The sequence below is a fragment of the Nothoprocta perdicaria genome, unplaced genomic scaffold (genome assembly GCF_003342845.1).
Source record: "Nothoprocta perdicaria isolate Ctin4 unplaced genomic scaffold, notPer1 scaffold_342, whole genome shotgun sequence".
Classification (NCBI taxonomy): Eukaryota; Metazoa; Chordata; class Aves; order Tinamiformes; family Tinamidae; genus Nothoprocta; species Nothoprocta perdicaria.
Window position 1 is genome coordinate 530022 of NW_020455580.1, and position 15358 is coordinate 545379.

At 55.4% G+C, this 15358-nt stretch overlaps 1 protein-coding gene across 4 annotated transcripts in view; it reads left to right on the forward strand.

The window, feature by feature from the left end:
* CSNK1G1 (casein kinase 1 gamma 1) overlaps positions 1–10249 on the forward strand; it is a 75330-nt gene extending 65081 nt beyond the window's left edge. Inside the window, exons 11-15 of one of the 4 annotated variants that reach the window (XM_026043936.1) lie at positions 1374–1481; positions 3651–3791; positions 4918–5024; positions 7194–7217; positions 10125–10249. In XM_026043936.1, coding sequence (XP_025899721.1) covers positions 1374–1481; positions 3651–3791; positions 4918–5024; positions 7194–7217; positions 10125–10179 — 435 coding nt within the window. In that variant the 3' untranslated portion in view covers positions 10180–10249. The remainder of the gene's footprint in view (positions 1–1373; positions 1482–3650; positions 3792–4917; positions 5025–7193; positions 7218–10124) is intronic. The other 3 variants (XM_026043937.1, XM_026043938.1, XM_026043939.1) reach the window with 3 other exon arrangements.
* Positions 10250–15358: the final 5109 nt, after the last annotated feature.

Here is a 15358-nt window from a genome sequence, read left to right on the forward strand (position 1 = left end):
AAGGAAGGAAGGAAGGAAGGAAAGAAGGAAGGAAGGAAAGAAGGAAAGAAGGAAGGAAGGAAGGAAGGAAGGAAGGAAGGAAGGAAGGAAGGAAGGAAGGAAGGAAGGAAGGAAAAGAAAGAAAGAGAGAGAGAGAGAGAGAGAGAGAGAGAAAAGGAATGGAGACTTTACAGTTTGGTTGAATGAGCGGAGATGTGTAGGTCTCTGTCAAATGGCCAAAAGGAAATGCAGCTCTTTGTGAAGAACAAGATGGGCTTTGGTGGTCATGCTCTTGTGCTTCTGTACTTGGCTATTGTTCTACATATCACAAAAGCCCCTGAGGGGTTTTGATTTCTCAGGCCTTGTTCTACTCTGATGTTCTGTTGTTCCAGGAGCTTTACTGAGAAGCAAAATTCATTTCTAGAAGGGTGTTCAGTAGAAGTGTGTTTCCTTGTATTTTATAGCTAGTTCATATCTCAGGAAAAAAAAAAAAAAAAGGTACATTAGCTTTGGGCAGAAAGAACATGAATCCTGGTAAAAAGCTAGGAAGTGTGACAAGTTATCTGGAGTTTTGTCTGCTTTCCTAAAACCTATTTTTGGGTTTCTGCTTCCTAGCTCCATGAAAAGTACAAACAGAATAGTCTGCATAGATAAATTCAGGTTGTTTTTGTTTTGTTTTATTTGTTTTTTCCCTGTGTGCATCATACTTTTTTTTGCATCCAATATATTGTTCTAATAATTGCCTTGCACAAAGTTTGCAGGCGTTTTGGATGATGAAGAAACTATTACAGCAAGTTCATTTACTGTCCTTTTTCCCAGCAAAACAAAACCAGGAAAAAAAACCCCATCCTTCCCTCCGGTCAAATAAAGAGAGATGTTTCCTTCTGCACCTTGCAGATGAATCAGTGTGTGGAACAGGATTTTGCTGAAATAAAATTTGGTTTGTTTTATATTGCAAACTTGAGGCAGAAATATGTATCATCTTATGGAGGTGCAATTGTGTCCCCAACCCTGCTGCCACGTGAAGAGCTCTGGTGTGTGTCCTGACAGATGCGGTTGAACACGTTGTTAGTCCATTTGTTTCTATGCTGAAAAAAGTGCAAATGAAGCCGTGTAGTGAAGTAACTCCCCGAATAGATGTGGGCTTTCTCTTCGTTCGTTAGCTAGAGGAGAAGAAACTTGCTCCTGCAGTGGATTGCTGCAGACACCACTGAACTGGAGTATGAGGCTGCACTTGGTGAAGCCAAATTTTACCCTCGCAAAATGTTTAAATGCCTTGTTTTTTGCAAAAACCAAACAAAAACTAACTCACTAACAAACGTGCTCTCCCCTCTTCGCCTGACTCACCTTGTGCCCCCTCTTCTCTCTCTCCCGTGCTTCTGACTTGCGAGCAGGCGGCMTCAGACCGCCGAGGAGAGTGGGAGATCCAGCCCAACCGGCAGACGAATACCTCGTACTTGACATCTCACTTGGCTGCAGACCGGCATGGAGGATCAGTACAGGTATCTGCTCCCTCTGGCTTGCACGGTTTTGATATAAGAATATGCCTAAAACTCCCCAGAAGCCTCCCTGAATTCCAGTTACAACATCAGGAAGGTAATTTCACAGGCGGATTTGGCCCTGTCCGGTACCTAATGCTCAAGCCGCAGTTTGGGAGTACCCAAGCCGTGCCTATAACATAGTTGCTGTTCCCTCTTCAGCAAAGCTTTTCCCCTGAGGGCTGTTTTGATCTCGGATTTGTGTAACTGTCAAAATGAATGCAGAAAATAGTGTATATTTGCCCATCTGGTCTATAAAGCCCTCCGCAGCCCCGGGGATGCTCTAGATGTGTCTAGAAGGTGAAGCAGAGCATGAGCAACAGTGACAGGCAGCATTAAAGGTGCCAGCACAAATAAGTTCTGAAATCCCCGAAGGGACTGGTTTTGTTTATGCAGATGTACCTGCCTCTGGCTGTCATTCAGCCTTTCTAAGGGAGCCTCTTGCCCTACTGCCAGGATAAGGTGGCTTGAAACACYGCTGGGAAGCTACAGGAGTTATCCAAGAAAGTGAGAAGTGTCTAGCTTTGCTGGCAAGGGGAGTTTTTTGGGTTGTCCAAGAGTTTGCCTATGAGAGAGGCTCTATGTCAGACACAATCCTAACATGACTTTGTAAACTCTGGAGAAATGGGAACTAATGCTGGGAGTGGGGCAAAGCTGCACGGAGGAGATGGGAAGCCTTGTYTTCGGGAGCTGGCCGGAGCAGCAGGTCTATCTTTGGCTATAATGGAGTTTATTGTGCATTCATTGCAAGCCAACTGGGGGGAAAAAGTGCCACCTTAAGAGACTACAAACCTGCGTGAGACTGAGTGCTTGGAGGAAGCTGAATGCTGTCTTGCATATGCGTCCACCCTGGAAGCCACGTGGAGCCCTGTCCTCTGCTTTGAGGTGCACAGGACAGGTTGCTGTTCCTCCCTGCTCAAAAGCACACACCGTGGCTGCCCAAGCTCCCTTGTCTGGTTGCAGCGCTCAGCTCTGTTGGGACGTTGACCCTAGAATTGCCCCTCTTGCCAGCGGGCTCTGTATGGAGAGCAGCTGCCCCAAGAGGCAAAGCTTCACAGCCRTGAAGATTTTGGAGACAGAACAAGATGCCCGTGGGGGAAATTGAGATTGGCTGGAATTTGCATTGTTCTTCATATTGGGTTGGTTTCAGTGGCTTTTGGGGGCTTCATTAGCCAAGTTGCTTTTTTAATTCAAAGATATTTTTCTGACTGGMTGAGAAATTGAAAGATGAGGACGAATGGGTTTATGGATAGCTCTGATCTCAGACAAGAGCAGACAGGAGAGCTCAGCTCTCAGGAGCTTCAGCCTGGCTGTTTTTATTGKTATTGGGGAATAGTTTAAATCATGCAAAGCGAGAATGAGCCATGTCTCCACACAAACAGCGCTGTGCTGGAATAGCTGACACACTAAGGCAGCCCTGGTCTGGGTTTTGATCATAAGGGTCACCTATCTGAGCAGTTTCCAAGCAGGTTTATGGTATTATAAGCACCAAAAGCTGCTTACGTGCAGCCAGGAACAGCAGATAGTCTGTTGCTGCTCTGGCTGCAGCGTGACGGAACCTTCAATGACTTCTCAGCGGACGTGCCAGCTAATGCTGAACCTGCAGTTCTCCTAAGAGAAGTCAGTAGTTTGAAGTTTCCTTTAAGGCAACTGTTGAATTTGCCACATCAGAATAAAGTGGCAGAATGGAGGACAAAAAAAAAATGAAGGGGAAAAAAAAGGTCTTCATCTGCTTCTTGTTAAACTTCATTTTACAAAAGACTTTGAAAGTGTAGGAAGATCACGAGGAACAGCACAATTAACTGCTGGTGTTGGAGCAAAGCTGTGTGGGAAGCGTGGGGTCTTGAGAGCCTGCAGAGACCTGCAGTGCAATGAGTTTGGGAGGGAGGTGTCAAGAGGACCCAAGGGATAATCCCCAATGGAGAGGAAAGCTCCCAAGAACACAGGAGCTTCTTTCTGACATACCTTGGCAGAAACTGGGCATGGGACTTGTTCTGCCTTCGTTTCTGCAGAAACAGCAGCTGTTGGTAGAACGTAAGATTTCAAAATATGTATAGAAGCACTTAATAGTGAGGAGAATTCTTACAGRTGCACTGCTTCTCTGGCTTCCTTCCCTTCATCTCTGGTGGTCAGGTCATCCTCAGCCACCAGGGAATACCTGGTAGCATCTGGACTCCAGAAATGAGCATGGACCATAGGGCCTTCCAGACTCAGTTATCAGAGTTACAACCTCAGCTGCTAACTCTCCTGAAGACTGGAACTCCACGATGTGAGGTACCTGCTTTTACCTTGTAGAAAGGCAGAGAGGTGGAGTATGAGGGCGGCCACGCATCCTTACCGCTCCTGCAGGTGTTCATGGCGCAAGAAGCCTGTCCTACCTTCCCGGTGAAGTGTGGAAGGGCCGGCTGGACATCAGCCTGATTTGGACTTGTTTGTTGGTCACTGCTGCAGTCCCACTGGCAGCAGAGCAATCGTGAATTATCCAGAACATTATGTGCTCTCCTGCGTAACGCCCTCCTGGCTCCTGACAGCTGGTGGCACCTATATGAAAGCATTCAAGTAATCTGTAACATAAACTGCAAAGCAAAAGGAGAGACCRTTAGAGACCATATAAATACCTTTATAAATTAGAGACCATGTAAATACCTTTGGGCAATGAAGTAATTCCAGGAACTGAGTGTGTAGGGAATKAGGAGTTGAGGGTTATGGAGTTGGATCTTCCCATGTTAGTGGCAATCAGGGCCAAATCCCACACGGGCCATGGCCCATGTCCTAGGGATTTCTTGGTGCCTCCATATGCAGGGGTTCACTTGACCTTCGCAAGAAGCCTCCCTGCTATCTACAGCCCATGCAGTGCTGGATGCTTCAATTGTCACAACGCTGTCCTTCCTAAGAGGACTGTGTCCTTCTTAGAAGGACTGCTAGTCCTAGTGCCCTTCATAGAAGCTAATGTCCTTCTTAGAAGGACTGCTCAAAAGAAGTTAGGAGCAAACAGTCAGCATAATACAGTTTGCAAATATATGAGGCTGTCAATCAGTCTTCACGCTACTTTTTCCTCTTAAGATCCCAGGGGAAGGAAAGCAAACTGTGGGGGAGCCTCCCAAAGACATTGYGGAGACCTGTGTTGGGTACAGAAGCGGAGCAGTGAGCATGGAGCAGCCCCTACCTGCTCTTCTGCTTGGGGCAAAGCACGCCAGTCTCTTCAGTGGACTGCTGGAAACAAGCTCGTGGTTTAAGGGCATCCAGGGAGTCCCACAGTAACGAGTAGAGGGACCAGAGCACAGAGAAGTTGGTCCACAGACTTCCCACTGCTACGCTATCCCTTGCCCGGGCAGCTGGAGCCCTATCACWTGCAGGCTCTGTCGGGGCTTCATTAACGGGGCGTTCGTTTGTGTTTCAGGTGGTCAGCTCGACCAACGGGGAGCTGAACGTCGATGACCCGACGGGGGCCCACTCCAACGCACCCATCACGGCGCAGGCAGAAGTGGAGGTGGTGGAGGAGGCTAAGTACGTGTGCTTTCCAAAGGCTTTCCACTGGTGTGGTGGTTAATCCTCCTCCTTTGAAATGAGTGGGGCTTTCTACCCATGGTGAAGTACTTGGTGCTTGTGTCCCATGACCTTTTCCTGCATATCGCTGCTTTTGTGCATGGTGCCTCCAGTGCTGCTGCTGCTTTTCACACGTGTCATGGCCCAAGAACATACCTCCTAATCCAAGCATGTACTGTGAAACAGGGTGGTAGCTCAATTACCGAAATAATGGGGATTGATTTCAGGGAGCCCGGTGAGCATCCCCTGTTCCAGAAGGAGAACGCATTGTACTCTCGTGCTGAGAGTGTAGGAGTAGCTTGAGCACAGCTCCGTGAGGGAATTGCTGGTCTGAAAGTTAACACTTTAGTTCTGGCCGCAAGAAGCAGAGACTTGGTATCCAGAGTGGTGCTAAAGTAACTCTTGCAGGAACGTGTGGTCTTCTGGGTGATTTCTCTTGGTCCAGCCCAGCAGCAGCTGAATGAGGGAGGATCCAGAAATAGGCGTCCTGCTTGTGCTGCACGCCCTGCTCGCCTGTGCGGGCCTCAGCGAGCAGGACCAGGCCCCTGTAGGTGCTAGTGAAGAGTAACAACCGGGTACAAAATTGTCCTGCAGTTTGACTGTTTTGGCCTTCTTTGCATCAGCACTGCATCTGGCACCACCACGTCACCTTCTGCATGATCTTCCAAGTGGGACCTTCTCACTGCTTCTGGACTGTTCTTGGCCCCTAGCAGGACACAGTGTAATATTCACATCCCCCTACGAGGGGTAGCTACGTCCTGGGGCTGCATTTGAACAGGTTGGTGCCATGACGTTGGGCCACTCTCTGGCTATAATTTGACTTGATGGCATCAGCGTTGCGTGTCCCACCTTGCTTGTCTTTAGCCTCATGGGCACTTGCAGTAGGGAAGACTTTGAGGGGATAAAGGAAAAAGGCAGGCGTGTTAAGTGGGCGTTGATGGAAACGGTCCCTGGGTGCGTATGAGGCCAGAGCCAGTGCTGGTCTCCCGTCTTATTCCGCAGGCTTAAAGGTAAATGTCATTCAGTGTCCATCCCTCTGTCCCTCGGGAAGCACTTCTGCTGGATCTGGCTTGCTGGTAGCTGGCCAGGGTTTGCTCCTCGCAGTGACTTGTCCCAGCAGTGAATAAGCTTTCTCCTGCCAGCCAAAAGAGTGAGCTTTGGGTTTGCTACAGGTTTCTCATACAGTACAGCAGGGATGAGGAGGAGATCTTGAACTGCAGGTTGCAGAATGGGCAGTGTTAACTGCAGGTAGCCTGGCCTGCAGAGGCCACGGGTTTGGTGTTGCAGGCTCCRTCATGGTCTGAATGACCAAAGTGGGACCTCAAGTGGCTTGTGGTTGACACCTGGATGGGCTGGGGCAAATCACCATCCTAAACTGTTCTTGATAGGGCAGCCTAGGCCCTGCTTGAGTGCTTCAGATTTGGTTTTGAAGGGTCTAAGCGTTTCCTGCGAAGCTGAGCACWGGCGGCTTTGCTCCGTCAGGAGCTGCTGTGCTCGTTCCCGAGCGTAGCCTGCTTCCTCCCTCCAGCCACGTGTGCGACCACCTTCATCTTTCCTTGCAGCTGGGATTATAAAACCCCTTAGTTAGCAGAGGAGGGCAAAGGCTTTCGGGCTTGAGGAACTGCTCTGCAGTAAGGGGAGCCAGAAGGAGCCAGAGGCAGCTGGAGACGGGACTCTGGGTCCAGGAGGAGGAGCAGTCCTGGCTCTCCTGGCAGGCAGGGGAGAGGTGGCAGCACTTCCACCTTGCTGTGCTGTGCTGGAGATCCCACAGGCCGCATACACAGCTCTGGAATCCAGCCTCTTAGCCTCAGGAGCCGCAGGGATTGGAGCAGTATCTTCTTCTGCTGGCCTGGAGCCCCTTTTCTGTTCCTAGCCCCAGAGTAAAAGTACCCCCTTGGGGACAGAGCGGGACGTTCTGGAAAACGCCTGGAAAACACGGCGGCCGGGAGCAGCACGGTGGCCAGGGCAGAGGTGGTGTGAGTGCTGGGGCGGGCGGGCGGCCCGGCGTGGAGCGTGTCTGCCGCACTGCATGTGTGCATGGCTGCAGTGACCTGCTTCCATCCCACCTCTGTGAACTAATTGCTCTTTCTTCCTTTCTGTGTTTTTTTTTTTTCTCTACACTCTCTGTAGCTGCCTGAAAATGCTCAACTTGTGGTGAGTCCCTCTCTCCAGTCCACGTGCCAGGGGGAGCGGACCAGACTAGACTGGGGTTGGCAAAACCAAACCAACCAAGCCACAAAAAAAAAAAAAAAAAAAAACCAAAAAAAACCCAACAACAGAAAAAAAGGCACAAACTCAAAAAAGCCAACCCAGGGCTGTTCTGATTTAAGACCAAGAACCTCATACAATAGTGGGGGAAGGCGGGGGTTGCTTGCGAGGCCGCATGAGGCCGAGCAATTGGGCTGATCTCTGAGCTGATCTTTGCAAAAGACAGATTTTCGATTCGGCCTTTACCATCTCCCCCCCGAACTGTTGTGTCCTTGAGCAGGTGATGTCTAACGGAGTTGGGCAGAGTCGGGACGAGGCTTGCCGAGCATCTCGCAGGAATTCCTCACGCAGACAAAGGGAAACCTGGTTACTGAGGACAGGAGGGCAGCTGCTTCCTAGAGGAGCTCCACACGAAGGAGGCGCAGGCTGGGGCGGATGTGATTAGAGAGTGCGAAGGCTGTAGACCTTGTGGATAGATGYGCAGCTAAAGCCACCGCTTGGAGCGAGCTGGTGGGAAAGGGCCACTTTCCAAGCTGAGGAGTAGGAGGAAAAACCACCCTGCAGCTGCCAGCTGAGAGCACAGTTCAACTGGCTGCTTGCTAAGGGCTGCTTGCAGAGGGACAGGGAGATTGGGATTAGCYTTATTGCAAGTCCAGCTCGGGTATATGTACAGTTTTCCACGCTTGCCAAGTCCCAGCCGTAGTTCCAGGCTGGAGGAGCCCTGYGGAGCGTTTGCTCCTGCCGTGCCCCTTCCCGCAGCCGGAGGGGCMGCCTGCCCAGCGCTGCGCGGGAAAGGGAGGCTCACGGCGAGGCTCACGCGAGGCRTCTGCAGGGGCAGGTGGCCTTCTGGGGTGCTGGAAAGCAGGAATTGCTGCGGATCGAGGTGCAACATCGGATTGGCTCGAAAGCCACCCATGTGCTGAAGAAAGGCCTTGTTCAATGACAGAGAGACCCTTCTCTGCCCTTCTCTCCATAGGCATTGCCTCCTCCTCTGGCATCTCTGGCTTCTCTGTATGTCGTAGTCTGGAGCTGTTCTCTTGGGCCTTGTCTGCATGCACAGAGATCACGTTCTGTACTTGTCGGCCTGCCTTGTTCTTTTCTTTTGGTGTTCTGCCTCTGCCTGTCTGAACTGCCAGGGCTTCCTTTCCTGACCCCTTCCCCGGACCTCTGAGTAGCGGTGACAGCAGCCAGGCACAAGGCAGAGCAGCGCCGAGTCAGTGAGCTGCCTCCTCCCCGCGCCCGACCAGAGGGGTCCCGCTCAGCCCCCCTGTCCCCTYCGCGGTGCATGTGAAACCATAACGCGTGCATTTTCCACCATCTCTCCCCGTAACGATCCCCTCCTCCTTACGGGTACCYGAGTCCCGAAGGCAGGCGGCCGCTGTGGGGGGAGAATAGTGTGACAGGTGAAAACCAGAGCGGGCGGCACACGGCCTGAAGCGCGAGACAGTCCCGGAGCGGGCGGCGGAGAGGGGAGCTGTAGCGCCCAGCCGGTAACGCCCAGGGCGCTGCGCTCCGGGGAGCCGCCGCACGACGTGCCGCACGTGGCGGGCGCCGTGCGGGCACGGAGGCCTTGCGGCTCGCCGGCCGCTCCAGGCCCGTGCTCCTGCAAGGACAGGCCCTTTCGTGTTTCTCTCGTCTCGTCTCCAAACTGGGCCCGTGAGGAGCGCCCAGGAAGCAGCCAAAGGCAAATCATGGACAGTAAACTCCCTCTGGGTTTTAGGTCACCCTCCCGTCACTTCTGGATCTTTCAGCTCCGTGTGTTGTCGGGAATTTCAGTCTCCCCARCAAACGATTTGGGCTGACGTGCTTTGTTCCCGTGGTGGCGTTGGTCTCCCAGCACTTCTGCAGCCCAGAGCCAGGCTGGTGTTTCCGGGGGCCTCTGGGGTGCAAGTGAGGAGGGAACGGTGTTGGTGCAGCTCTGAGAGGACAGGAGTTCAGTGCGACATTGCAGAGTGTATCTGGCAGCACGTAACTTGGCGATGTTGTTACAGAAAGTGTGTGGGACTCTTTGGGTCTGGCTATTGGTAAAAGATGCTGGGGGCGGGAATGGTCTYTGCAGAGTCACATCTGCTCTTGTTGCGTAGCTGCATGTCCCTTCCAGCAGCCCCAAAACAAAACAAACGTGAGAACCTCACACGCTGTTTCAGCATCACCCGGGCTGCTCTGGAGACAGCTGTAATGGCAGAATGAGAAAAACGGGTAGCTCGGGAGCAGAGCTGGCAAAGGACAACGCTGTTTCCTCTGTGCGGAGGATTCCTGACTGAGGGAGAGCGAGGACAGGAATAGAGACAGGCCAAGTCATTGTGTAAGGAGCTTCTGGGAGGAGAAGGGGGCTGTCGCCTTCAGTGTAACCCTCAAGGGACACCTCTGCCGCTGGAGGTCCAGCTGTGCTGTTTTTCTCCCCACCTCCGTCTCCTCTATCCATCCTTTTGCTTCCCTGACCCTCGAATGCCGTGTCCTTCCTGCACCGGCTGGGGGAGGAAGCAGGAGTCAAGCCTAACTGTGCGGAATGATCTAGCGTGGGTTATTGGGAACGGTTCAGTGGAGAGACCTGATCCGTGAGCCGCGAACGCTTCCGAACACGTGCGCCGGGCTCTCGAGTGGACCATGCTCCAGGCCCGTGGGCCCCGTAGCACGGAGGAGCCGCCGGGACTCGCTGTCCCAGTGCTCCTCGGGGCTCCACACGGCGGGAGCGGGGAATCCGCCGGCGCTCCGCTTCCCCCGCGGCGTTCCCGTCCCGGGGGAGCAGCTAGAGGCGAGGGCCGGCGCTGAGGGGTGCATGCTGCTCGGCGTGGAGGGGAGCCGGCGCGGGCGGCCGCGCGCCGCTCACCTGCCTTGTTCTTTGTGCTCCAGGTGCTGCTGCTTCTTTAAGAGGAAAAGGAAGAAGACGGCTCAGCGGCACAAGTGACCTGCGCGCCTGGCCGGGACCCCGGCGCCTGCAGCTCCTGCCCTGCCTTGCTGGAAGGGGCTTCTCTTGAGGGGGGAGGAGGCGGAGGCACAGGAGGAAGAGAGGAAAGGAAAAAAAAAAACCACAAAAGTGACATTTTAAACCAAAAAAAAAAAAAGAAAAAAAAAAAAGAAAAAAGAGAGAGAAGAAAACGGTCCAAAACAAACCACTCTGGGGTGGATCTGCTGAATGGTCTCCCTCGCTCGCTCCAAGCCTGAAGCTCCTGTTGGGACCAGGACTGTGGCTGGCTCAGGTCTTGGTCGCCCTGGGAGGGGGGCTGGCTGGCTGACCCTCCTTCCCCGGCGGTTCCGGCGGCGGCCTCGTCCCTGCGAACCCCAGGACTGTGCTTAGTTCCTGCTCCCGTCGCGCCCTCCCTGCGCGCTGCCCGCCGTGCCCGCTGCGCCGCCGCGCTCCTCGCGATGCCGCGGGCTTGCCGGGCGCTCCGCAGGGCCGCAGGAGGCACCGGGGCGGGAGAGGCGCGCGGCGGGGAGGCCCGCAGCTCCTGCCGAGCTCCCTGGGAACAGTTACACTGTAACGTGCAAGCTGTGAGAAATTTGCAATCTACTACTGTTCCAGTTAGGTTATTTCCTTCTGGCTTCCTTGACACCTCCCTCCTCGGACGGTAACAGAGCAATGTGGATTGTTTTAAAGAAACTGACGGCGTTGCACTTTTTATTATTTTTAGCATTATGGATATGCACATGGTGTCTGCGGGCGCCCGCGTGGAGCGGCCGTGCCGGCGCRGACAGACCTTCGTTCAGCTGGGAAGGCGGTGGGGTGCGAGGCCCGTCCTCCGGCGCCGCGGCCGCCCCGGGGCGCCCGGTGCTCGCGCCGCCCTGGGGCCCGTGGTTTGGGGCCACGCGCCGGGATAAGCGTCCTTGGATTCCCAGTGGCGCTTCCTGGCGGCCGGGGCACGTCCCCCGCGGTGGGTTGCCGCACCGAGTCTGACGCGGTCCGTCCCGGAGACGCGCCTGGCGCTGGCAGGACGCAGCGGCCGCCGCTCTGCCGGGCTGGAGGAGCCTGCGCTGCCTGAGGAGCTGCGTTAAGGAAGCTGRAAAGCGGAGGTTTCCCAATCCGTAGGCATTTGGTGGCGTGTGGTGAGGCAACCGGGCAGCCTTGGCGAACCCCTCTGGTAGGGTGCTCACGAGTGCACCTTCTGCGCGGAAACGTTAGCAAGGGCAAAGCGTCCCGCGCAGGGGAGAGGATCCTTCACTGCCTTAATACTGATTTCATCTCCGGATGGTCAGCTCGGGTTGACTGGAATGGCCTTCCCGTCCTCTCCGCGGGCACGGGCCGCGGGGGACGCCGCAGTTCCCACGCGCCAAACCAATAGGTCACGAAGGGCTTGGAGCGCTCTGCAGGCGGGTAAAATCTTGAGTCCTACCACAGCATTCCCAGACTCCGAGGCGGCTGGGGCTGCTCCGGGTTTATCGCGGGCATGGCAGGGCTGCGGGGGAATTCAAGCAGTTGTGGTTTTTTGATCGGGGAGGGAAGGTGAAGGTTGTTGCTGTGAACAGGTTCCTTGCGTGTTGTCTTTCTGCGTGTGACACCCAGCTCGGCTGGGACTGTTCACTTGGGCCTTCGTGTCCAAAACTCGGGCCTTGCTCACGCCTGTCCCTGAGTYCCCCAGCAAGTGTGAAGGGAGGAAGGGCAGAGACAAGATCTCCTTGTCTGTTGTCCATCTTCGAGGATGGTCTAGGTAGCTTGGCGTTCCTTTGGTGGCGTTCGGTTCCCTGTGCTGGAAGGAAGCAGGTGAGGGGCGCAGAGGCCGCCAGGAGCAGGGAGCCTCCCCGCTCGCCCCGGCCACGCGCAGCACGGAGGAGCCTCGCTCGGCCGCGGCACCGCTCGCGCCTCTCCTGGCCCTTCCCTCCTGGATGACCTCCATGCCTTACTGGGCAGAGCGCAGCKCCGAGGCCCCGCGGCACCGCGCCGGGCTGCGGCCCGCCTTGCTCCACACGCGCTTACCCCCCGGGCGGCGTGTGCAGCCGCTGCTCACGTCCCGCTCGCCAAGGCCGGGCCCTGTCCCGCCAAGGCTGCTCCGAGCGCCGGYACGGGCCCGTCCCCTCCCCGCCGGGGAAGCGGCGGCCCGCGGGAGGGAAGGGAGCCGCGGCCCGCGCCCGCCGTCCTCCCGAGCCCTACTAAGTGCCTGTCACCACAACTCGATTCCTTCTGCATCTCCTGCCGCGCGTGGTCGTTCCCCGCTGCTTCCAGGCCGGGGGCAGCTCGTAGTTGCAGCGTGTGTAAGTGTTTGCAGGGTGAGGGAGGGCGGGAAGAAAAGGGGCCATCTCAACAGGTTCTGTTCTTAAATGTTCTTTTTCTTTCTTTCTTTCTTTCGTTTTTTAAGTGAATGTATTGGATTGTTTAGAAACTTCTCTGACCTTGTTTTGAAGCGGGTTGATTTGAAAGCCGTGTCGCGACGACAACTCCGCTACTGCTTCTCTCTGGAGATAACGATGTTCTTTTAATCCTATGATGATGATGATGATGATGATGATGATGATGTGTTTGTAGGGGAGGACCGTCCCCCCGCATCCGCGGCATGCTGGTAATGCTCACTTGTACCAAGCCCTCTTGCACTATAATCGTACGTTGGACTCTTTAAAAAGGGCAACAGATGTTTTGTTGTTTTTTTTTTTTTTTTTGATGTTGTTGTTGTTGCTTTTATTTTTTATTATTATTATTATTATTATTATTATGAAGGCAGGTGACCAGTAAGGCCTGTGCTTGAGGGACCCGCGCAGCCCAGGGAGCTCGGGGGCGAGCGGGAGCTGCGCCAGGGCGGAGGGGCAGCCTGTGCCCTGCTCCCCGCGGCTCCCTGCGCCGGGTGCCAGGCGCCCCGCGAGCCCGGCAGGGCCTCGGCATCGCCCGCCCGTGTCGGGGGGCGCCGGGGGCCCAGCTCGAGCTCCCCCGGGGCCGCCAACRGTGCGATGCAGGTAGCAAGTGAGACTTCTTTTATTTTTTTTTTTTCAATAAAACATTGCACTGCTGCATTGTTCTTCATGAAGAGATGTATTTATTGCCCTTTCCCCAAACACGTGCTGGAGRATATCTGCTTTTCCCCTGCTTCTCTGGGCATCCCTGCCAGCTCGGAGTCCCCGCTGAGGGGRTCGTGGCTGCAACAGGAGCTCCTGAGCACTTGGGCTTTAAACCACGGGGAGCTCAGCCCTCCCCGGAGCTTGGCTGAGGAAGGAGGGCACCAGACACTTCTCCTGCGTCCGCCCGTCGCCACGTTGGAGCCGCCGCGGTGACCGGGCAGCACGTGCAGTGCCTGGGGCGGAGGGCGGCGATGACCCGCACCGGTGTTGCCTCCAGTGCCTTCTTCCTCCCGGAGTCTAGCCGTGTGCCAGGCTAAGGAAAAGCCCCGTGTCCCCGTCTGGGAAGAGCTGGAAGGAACCGACTCCCCACATTGCGAGGATTCCCAGCACACAYAGAGACGCTGCTTGTTTGTCCTCARTACGGTCAAAGGAGAGCGGGAAAGGGGATGCCACGTGTTAACCAAACCGAGCCTCCTGGAAAAGCAGCGCTCGCTCCCTCGGGACAGGGAGAGCACCTGGAGCGGGCGCTCAGTGCAGAGTCCCACTCCTCAAAACCGCTTTGTGCCACGGTCTGCCTCATTGGGACACTTCTCTCCTTGGGTTTCACAGCCTTAAGGGTAATGTTTTTAGCAGGAGCTTTAATTTCCCCTTCCCAAAAGTACTCTCGGGGCTCTGAGAAGGAAGGGAGAGCTCAACATTTCCTTCCCTGGCTCTGGGAAATGTCCATCTCTACCAGGCCATCCTTCCAGTAACAAATGATCAAGCAGGTGATGTTAAGGGGACAGTAATAAGCCAGGAAGCCTAAACTTTCATTATTTTTGGTAGAAGGGATCCGTAAATGCCAACAGGAACCAAGGTGTGAGAAGAGTATCCAGCCTCCCTAGCCATGTGGCGTGTGACATGGGTGAGAAGCAGTGAAGAAGGATGTATTTGCCAAGGGCTCCGTGCTTGCACAGCCCGTGTGGGGCTTGAATTCTTCCCCTCCTGGGGAGGAGGGCAGCAGGCATCTGCTCTAGGGCTGGGTCAGCGGCCGAGAAGCGAGCGCGCTCCTGTGCAGGACTCGCGGGTTTCGGGCTCGCCGGCTGTGCCAACCTCCGCGTTTCACCGGGTTCAAGTGACTGTAGCYTCCCAGTGTGCGGTGAGGAACGAGCTGAACGTACTTGGTTGCTCAAGGTGTGTTGAGTTGGTGTGGTAGGTGGTTAACACTCACCCACATCTACTGGAGGAGACGTAAAATAAAACAGGACTTCCCCTCGTACTTAGCTAACTCCAGGCTTTGCAAACAAACTTTGTGCTGAGCTGGACACCGGCGCCTGAAATAAAGCGCAAACCCTTCTGCGAACCGAATCTGGCGTTCAGAGAAACTGCAGCTCTGCTGACAAAGATCTTTCTCTTTTCTCATGCCTTCCTTGAGCTTTTTTGGAGTTCCCTCGGCTCCTCATCACGCCCTACGTCTCTTCTGGGCAGGAACCCAGGGGCTTTGGCTTCTTCACTGAGTGTTGACGAGCTACGAGGGGGGGACAGGGGCGGCCGGTCTCTTTGTCCCCCAGTGCTGGGGCACCCACCTGGCTGTCACCGCCCCTGGGGACCTGCTTGCAGCGCTTCTTGGTAACCAGCGGGCCCGGAGAGGCAGGGCAAAGCTTTGAAAGGGGCTTCTCCTTTGGGGGGGATCCGGTTAACTCTTCCCGTTGCGCAGGAGTGGAGGGGATGTTTGTTGCCAGGTTTATTTTTTACTGTAAAGTACATAAACCTCGACTGTGCACTCCTTTCTACCCGGTGTGGCTGTGTGGTTTCTTGCGGGCGGCTCCTCACGGCTGCGAGGCGGCGCCAACGCTCCCAACGGCGGCGCGACCCCCCGCAACGCTCCCAACGGCTCTAACGGCCGCCAGGCCGCCCCCGCTGCCGATTGGCCCGCGCGAGCCCCGGCGACTCCGCCCCCTCCGCCGATTGGTCGGCGCCGTCCCCGGCGACTCCGCCCCCCTCCTCGTGCCGGCTTCGGTCCCCCAGCGGCGGCGGCGCGCGCGGGGCACCGCGGGACGTTGCGCCCGCCTCCCCTCCGCGGACGACCAATGGGCGCGCCGCCCGCGCCGCGTGCCCGCTCCTCA